General features: G+C 37.3%; 1 protein-coding gene across 3 annotated transcripts; it reads left to right on the forward strand.

The window, feature by feature from the left end:
- The first annotated feature begins 339 nt into the window (after window positions 1–339).
- Window positions 340–6655, forward strand: LOC140959033 (protein PAF1 homolog). 3 transcript variants are annotated; one of them, XM_073416742.1, is made up of 13 exons: window positions 340–711; window positions 811–1756; window positions 3232–3300; window positions 4169–4276; window positions 4357–4540; window positions 4625–4698; window positions 4780–4899; window positions 5089–5194; window positions 5627–5713; window positions 5800–5868; window positions 5949–6020; window positions 6100–6243; window positions 6321–6655. In XM_073416742.1, exons 2-13 carry the CDS (start codon window positions 831–833, stop codon window positions 6450–6452), a joined length of 2091 nt encoding a protein of 696 aa, XP_073272843.1. In that variant the 5' UTR covers window positions 340–711; window positions 811–830; the 3' UTR covers window positions 6453–6655. The 3 variants fall into 3 exon arrangements, with proteins under 3 accessions (XP_073272843.1, XP_073272842.1, XP_073272841.1); XM_073416741.1 differs by having other exon boundaries at window positions 822–1756; XM_073416740.1 differs by having other exon boundaries at window positions 340–1756.
- The last annotated feature ends 1657 nt before the right edge of the window (window positions 6656–8312 follow it).

Raw genomic sequence — 8312 nt, forward strand, 5'->3', positions numbered from 1 at the left:
TGGACCACCCGTTCTGCCCATAGTTGGGTCATTTGTAAACTTCAAGCTCAAGATGTTAATTCCTGACATGAGGAGGGTGTGTTAGTTGTCCCACGTAAGTTGGAACAATATATATCCAAGTCNGTTGGACCACCCGTTCTGCCCATAGTTGGGTCGTTTGTAAACTTCAAACTCAAGATGTTCATTCCTGACATGAGGAGGGTGTGTTAGTTGTCTCATATCAGTTGGAACAATATATATCCAAGTATTTCTGTGCAAGGTCAAAGAGCCGTCTTTCATTGCCGTCACAAAACAAAATCACTGTTTACTACAAATACAATCTTTACCTGCAAACTATTACTCTCAATTCTGTACCCAACAAATAAACACACACCCCTGCAAACTCATGGCATCTTTGTGTGTGCATTTTTCATTCTGATAAACTAAACTGGGAATTTAACCACCTCGATTGATTGGTTTTTTATTTGTATTTCTCTGCTAGTATTCTTTGATACAGAATTGGGGATTCGAGATTCATTTATCATCTGAGCCAATTCTGAGATTAAAATCTCTTCTTTGGGGATTCAAATTCATCCCTCTTGTTCATATTCTCGATCTTTCAGTTGGGTTGTTTTTAAGCCGTCAGAGCCAGCCTCGAATTTCAATTTAAATCTGCTCTCTATTCCAAGGATGGCCTTTCTTTAGTTATTCCTCCAATTCTGATTGAAAAGGGTAAGTGAATTCATTTTTTAGGGCCAAGTGTTGTTGTACGTGAATTAGGGTTCATATCATAAATTGAAATTCAGTGCTGTTGTACCTTGTACTGACAAGATTGTGTGCAGAGGGTGGGTATGGCTTCTTACAGGCCGTTCCATCCGCCGTCCCAGTCGGCATTTGTTCCACCGCCGCCGCCTCCACATCCAAATCAAAACCCGCTGCAGTCTTCAGCAGCTCCACCACCGTCACTTGGTGGAAATCAGTACTCTCAGAATTGGGGTCCTTACAGCAGCAGTGAGGGTTCAAATTGCAGTCAGAATTATTCTCTATCGAACCCTAGCTCAAATTACCAACATTCAGGGTATGGATCTTCATCAACACAACATCATTTTAACCCTCCCTCCCGAAACCAGATGCCACCGCCACCGCAACAACAGCCATTTCAATATCATCCTCCACCACCACCGCCGCCAGAATCTTCTTCTTACCCTGCTCTGCCCCCATTGCCACCACATCCTACCCCAGCTCCTCCAATGTACTACCCCCCATCTTCTCAGCACTCTCATTTCAATCAACCTCAGCTTTTGCAGCCACCGCCTCCCCCACCTCTTCCGTCCTCTCCTCCTCCGCCTCCACCTCCATCGCAGCCCTTATCGCCTCCTCCATTACCTTCTGGAATTCCCCCTGCAGGAACGAACAGGGAGAATAGGCATGGGCATTCTGGGGCTCCATTTAAGCAAGACCACAAGCCCCCAGTACCGCCAAATGCAAAAAAATTGAGCGATCCTCAGGGTTCAGGTAGGGTTGAGACAGAGGAGGAAAGAAGGTTGAGGAAAAGGAAGGAGTATGAAAAGCAAAAGCAAGAGGAGAAACACAAGCAGCATATGAGGGAGACTCAGAATAAATTGCTGCAGAAGACCCAAATATTGGCCCCTGGGGGAAAGGGCCATGGGTCAATCAGTGGATCACATATGGGCGACAGGAGGAGCACTCCCTTGTTAAGTGGTGACCGAATTGAAAACCGACTGAAGAAACCAACAACATTTCTCTGCAAGATGAAGTGAGTATGTTCAGCCGGTTTTCCTGTCAATGAGTTCTTTAGCGAGTTAATTGGTGCAATTAGGGTCGATAATTGTGCGCACAAATCAATGCAGATTATGTTTATACCGTTCCCAACATATGATAGTTTACTTGTCTTTTGTAGAGATTGACATGCTATGGAGTTTGATCGATTAGTTTTTCTGTGATCTGTATCTTCTCATATTATTGACTACGGTCAGAGGATTGATTTGCCTTGATGGCATATTTGATTTTGATAATCTAACTTATGCATGTACATTTCATTTAGTCTTCATTTGGTAGTTGAACATTTAATTGATATGCCATCTAAGGAACCAGATATGTTATATTGATTTGTGACATCTTATAAAACATCCATGGCAGGCTAATGCGTGGAACATAACCAGATATGTTATATTGATTTGTGACATCTTATAAAACATCCATGGCAGGCTAATGCGTGGAACATTTTGTGATACATTAATTAATTGTGTGTTAATGTGCACCAGAGCACAAGTACATTATGGGTCAAGTATTTTTAGAGACTGAATTATTTATCATACCTTTCTGTTTAGAAGCAAGTGGCAAATGAAATTTACTAGCCAATCTATTTATAGGATTTGGAAGTCTGATAATGGGTTGTTTGATTTAAGTTGCGATACGGGCTTACAAAGTCTTTAATTTGCCTGAAATTTGGAATTTTTTTAAATGGAATTATGTAGTAGTTCTAGTTCTTGTGATACTTTATAATTCCATTTCTGTCTCAGACTTTTAACACAGGTACGTGTATTACAATCATTTCAAGAGATTGTTTTGTGCCAGGTGAAAATACAGTTTCGCCCTTCTCACACTATATATGCTACTGCAGTCGTTCCTTGTACCCCAATTTACTCGTGTTCTCTTGCTTTTTCCCAATGTTCTTTTTGGAAATGCCCGTACTCCACACCCAGTATCGTTCTTCCACCACCTTGTCCTGAACAAAGTTAAGTTATTTGATAGGAATCGGTCAATTTGTATTATTTTAGGTTATCCAAACGCTATATCTCAACATAAAATAATGTGTAGATGAAAACCCCTAAATTTTTACTCATAATAGATCTTATCATGTCTGATAAACAAAAAAGCCATACGGCTTCTTCATCGGAGAGGAAGAAGTTTAAGATTTCAGATTTTGTGTGTGATTCTAGGTATGTTTTTTTTTTTATCACTGATTCACACTTCTTGATGTTATTGTTTTCTTGTAAGTTGATACATAAATTTAAATGGTTGAACAAGGACTAAAAGGGTTTTGATTTTGAAATTCGGGTTGTATCTGCTTTTCACAAAGGGGAAAAGAATCCATTCTGTGGTTACCCTAAATCTGGCATTTTTCCTACCATGAATGAATAATTGAGAAGAGTTGAGATTTAAAAGGTAGTTTTTTTCCTTTTCGCATTTTATGATGAACATTCACTTCTGAGTTTGTGCTATTTGTAGGTTTCGTAATGAACTGCCAGATCCATCAGCTAAGATTAAGCTTCTGCCTTTGAAAAGGGATCCAGATCGGTATAGAATCTTGTTTGCTATAATTCACATTTTTCATCGGTTCATGATATATATGGATAGTATTTTCTATGGTTAAAAATTTAGTTTTGTTGTTCAACCATAGCTGTTGACCTCACACTACCATGCCTTCAATGAAAGAACTACTATTGATATTACTTTTTCCTCCTTTCAGTTTAAATCTTTCTTGTTTATGTACTTGCCAATGCAAAAACCAGCCCAGTGTTGAAGCTCATAGCTTCATATGAACCACAAGAAACTGCAAAAAATTGTGAAGTACCAAAAAGAAAGAGTCTCTTTGGAAGATTAAATTTTAGTGGGGCTCAGTTAGACGTTTTACAGAGCCTTTTAATTTCTTTACTTTGTGTTTTATGTTTTCCAGATCAGAGTTGGACTGTCCCTGCCATATAGATGATTAAAGTTTGATTTGGCTGAACTTATGTAATTAAATGTCAGTAGGGAGAAGAGAAAACAATGTTTATGTTCATTTTTCAGCTGCCCTATCTTATGTTGATATTGAAGTTTGTCATATTCCTTTTGTCTGCTGCCTCTTTCTAATTTGTGTGAGAAGACAGAGAAACATCGTAATTACACGTCCCCTGTTTGAATTTTCATTTTCTTGGCCTATGTTAGGCCTGTATGAATGATGGTCAGCTGTTCCTTGAAGGTCATATGTTTCCCATTTAGTGTGTATTGAAGCATTATATTTATTGGAGACAAAAAATGATTTGGTTATCTACTCCTTGTACATGTTCCTTAATTGAATACACCTCCACTCATAAGCAATTAATTAGGCAGCAAAGCTAATGGGGCTGTCCTTGCATTCCTCTTGTACAAAATTTTACATATAACTTATGGTTTGAACCTACAGATACTGTAGATATCAGATTACATCTTTGGAGAAAAATTGGAAGCCTCAGCTTCACATTGAACCAGACCTTGGGATACCGCTCGACCTTCTTGATCTGAGCGTATACAAGTAAAATTATTCTGCCTCTCATCCAGTTTCTCCATTACCATGACACATTATCTGACTTTCTCATCCATTTTGTTGATTAGTCCTCCCAAAGGTCCAAGAATACCCCTTGATCCAGAGGATGAGGAATTGTTGCGTGATGATGAACCTATAACCCCAATTAAGTTAGATGGCCTTAAAAAGAAAGAGAGGCCTACTGACAAAGGTGTTTCTTGGTTGGTCAAAACTCAGTATATATCTCCGCTCAGCATCGAATCAACAAAGCAGGTACTATTTTACTCTTGGCTCACTAACGGTACGGTGGACTCTGCTGAAACTTGAAAGTGTGGATAAATGATTATGCTTTTGCAGTCTCTGTCTGAAAAACAAGCAAAGGAATTGCGAGAATCTCGAGGGAGAAACCTGATGGACAATCTCAATAGTCGGTTAGTGATTATTTTCATCCCTTCTTATCTGTAGAATTTTTGAAGCTCTTATCTCGATGATTTATTTTGCCTTTGTTTCAGGGAAAGGCAAATCCATGATATTGTGGGTTCATTTGAAGCGTGCAGGACTCCCCCTGTTCATGCAGTGAATCCCAAACTAAAACCATTAAAAGTTCTTCCTCTTTTTCCATATTTTGAGAGGTGTAGTTTTTTTTATCCTTTTATTTAATCTTGTTTTTCAACTATCTAACACATCTTGTAGCTGGTTGCTTGTCAATTGTCCTTTTTTTCTTCTTTTTTATTTCATTTAATGTGGTTTATTTTTGTATCTAATCATAAAGCATTATTTGTAAACCAGAAGCTTATGTGTTGATGTTGTAATTTTTCCAGGTATGATGACCAGTTTGTGGTTGCAAATTTCGATAGCGCCCCAACAGCTGATTCAGAAATCTACAGCAAATTAAGTGCAGCAATTCGTGAGGAGCATGAATCTAGAGTGAGTAATGATTAGTTTTTACTTAATGAATGCATCATGCCATAGGCTAAATAAGGTTGCTCCCCCCTTAATTTCACTACTATTTTTTCTTCTGTACTACTATCATAGAGTTCGCCTAATCGTTGCATTTGCTATGTGTATATTGGATAAATTTAGGAATTTGGGAGCTCAAGTCTTCCTCTCATTACGAGGCTTTGTGCTACTACTGCTTTTTTACCGTTTCTGTTCCATCTTTAGCTTTTATCAAAAGCTTTGACCTGTTCTACATTGATTGATATGTGGCATTGTGCAGCATATTTTTAGCACACATCTACTTTATATATTTCTAATATATCTAGATGTTTTAGATGTTCGAGAAAATATTTTGTTTCAACTACATATATTCCGAATGAAGAATTTAAGAATTGGTGTTTATTTTTCTCAACTTTTCAGGCTATTATGAAAAGTTATGTTGCTTCAAGCAAGGATGCAGGGAAATCCGATAAATTTTTGGCATATATGGTCCCATCAATTGATGAGGTAGAATAGTTGGTCAAGTTAAGACGAGTTTTTGATGTGATTTTTGCCAAAGTTAATTTGGCATTTTTTTTCGTTTATTGTTGCAGCTCGAGAAGGATGTGTATGATGAAGAAGAAGATATCTCATATTCATGGGTCCGGGAGTATCACTGGGATGTATGTTTTGTGATGTAGAGTTATTTTGATTCACTTTACTGAAGCTACCTATCATATCATATCATGTTCATTCCTGGCAGGTACTAGGCGAAAATGTCCAGGATCCCTCAACTTATCTTGTGGTGTTTGGAGAATCAGATGCCAAATACTTGGTGAGTCTTGTTTTCAAGCGAAGCCTTTGATTTCTGCTGTTCATTCTTATCCTTGTAGTAACTCGTGATCTGCATTTAGCCGCTTCCTACAAAGCTTGTTCTTAGGAAAAAGAGAGCGAAAGATGGAAAGTCAAGCGAGGAGGTGGAGCATTTTCCTGTGCCGAAATCTGTGACCATAAGGAGGAGATCAACTGTTGCTGCCATGGAATTGAGAGACGAAGGGGTGCATTTATTTATTTTACCATCTTATACCCGGGGGGAAGCTATCGACTCTGGGCTTATTGTTTTTGTGATTGGCAGGACATTGTAGGTTCAAAGGCCAGTACTTTACCTTCGAGAAACAAAAGGGGCAATGCTGGTCGTCTGCATAGGGTCGTGCAGGACACAGATGGTGATCATTTTAGCGGAGTTGAGGATGACTTGTCTGAGTAGTTACCCTGTCTTTGTTAGTAACTGTCAAAAACATGAAGGGGATAGAAATCTGAATATAATGGTTTTATTTTTCTTCTGCTGCTGCACTTGGTTGGCCTGTCCATGAAACTACAGTATTTCTGAATCATCATAGGGAAAAACTACAGTATCATATAACTATGGCACCTGGTTTCGTTTTGAAATGTTTAGCTATATTTTAAGTTGCATATTTCGCAATATCGATTTTACCATCAGACGCATTCATCATAGTCCTGTTTCCCATAGTGATGATTAGTTATATTTCCGTTTTGAAGAACTCAGAATCTCTCGAATGCCAAATCTGGGTCTAGTTACGACTTTTAAAGTTCCGGATTTGATTCGAGTCGGAGAGTTAGTGCTCGTAGATATTGCTCCAAAAATAAAAAAATAAAATAAGGGGTTTATTCGTATCAGAGATTTATTGACATTTTTTAAATAACATATTTTTGTGAAGTTGATATGATAGGATCGGTTGGGGAGGAGATGAACTGTTTAGAAGGAGGATTGAATAAACATTCGAAAACTTTTCTCCTTTTTCGATCGATGAGTCAGTTTAGTGATAAATTAATATCGGGAATCTTGTTTTGTCGATGTCAATCAGTTAACTGGTGAAAATGCAGAAATAAACTGAATGACAAAATAAATAGATAGAAATTTATGGATGTTCGGAGATTTCAAACACTCATACGTCACCACTTCTATCTGAAAGATAAATTCACTAAAAGACTTTGATTAAATACAAACTCTTGTACAGATCCACTTCAGTTTTGGACTTAACAATGCCAAACTGAAACTCTTAGTATCTTTACAAATTTATCAGTAACTAACTGATTTTTTTTCTTAGCACAACTGATCTCATAAGATCAAATGTAACAAATAGATGTGCTAATACTTCAGCTCGAAAGATAGCATGAAAACTATGGATTTTTCAGATAAGTGTGAGCTTTTATAACTGTTCTTTGAAAGCTTGAATTTGAATTAACTTGGAATGAATATGCGCAAAAAGTTCTTTCCTCGGCTGAACTCCTCGACTATTTATAGTATTTGCTTTTAACGGTAACATTGAATATGTTTTGAAACTTTAAATCCGTTGATTGCCAATTCAATATTTTTCTGACAATTGTACACTGTTGTATTGCTTAAATACAACGTTCCCACTAAAATTTGCAGTCTTGTTTTTGTACCATCTGTTGGTTGATAGTTACATCCTTAACTGATAACGTGTTTAGCTGCTTTAACTGTAACGTCTCAAAAATTTGAAGGTCCACGTGAACCATATGCATGTAAGTTATTAAATTTCTTTTGTATTTTATTAAATTGTTTTAATGGATTTAATGCATGGTTATGTCATGAGTAGGGTTCATTTCATGATTATTTTAAAATTTCACGTATTAGTGTTTCTAGTTGAATTTCGCGCTCGAACGAGGATCGGTGACCGGGGAATTATCAAGAAAATTATTTTAAGTACATGAGTAATTTTTATTAATCAAAATAAGGTGTTTTAAATGTATTTTTCAATAAATGGGTTTTGTTGGGTATTTTTACCTTTCAGAGCATATTTTTATTTGGTACACAAATTTTAACCATTCGGGGGACTTTTTGAGGGCTCAGACAATATTTTCAAAAACTTACTTAACCGAAATATTTTTTGGAAGTGTGTTTAGACTTAATGAGCCTACTTTTAAGCTTCATGGGCTCAAAACCCTTTTAATCCTCACATTTTATTTCTATTTAATGACTACCCTAAACACTCCCCAACCTAAATCCCACTATAATCAGCCGACCACCCCCTTCATCAGCAACTCTTCTCACATGGGTTTCAGCAACAAGGGCAGCAACCTT

The sequence above is a fragment of the Primulina huaijiensis genome, chromosome 15, assembly GCF_012295235.1.
Source record: "Primulina huaijiensis isolate GDHJ02 chromosome 15, ASM1229523v2, whole genome shotgun sequence".
Classification (NCBI taxonomy): Eukaryota; Viridiplantae; Streptophyta; class Magnoliopsida; order Lamiales; family Gesneriaceae; genus Primulina; species Primulina huaijiensis.

Bases quoted from the DNA above. Each gene is read 5' to 3' on its own strand.
- LOC140959033 (XM_073416740.1), top strand. From the start codon at position 831: ATGGCTTCTTACAGGCCGTTCCATCCGCCGTCCCAGTCGGCATTTGTT. The intron at 4,900-5,088 runs GTGTAGTTTTTT...TAATTTTTCCAG, and splicing joins CTTTTTCCATATTTTGAGAG to GTATGATGACCAGTTTGTGG. The intron at 5,714-5,799 runs GTAGAATAGTTG...TTATTGTTGCAG, and splicing joins TGGTCCCATCAATTGATGAG to CTCGAGAAGGATGTGTATGA.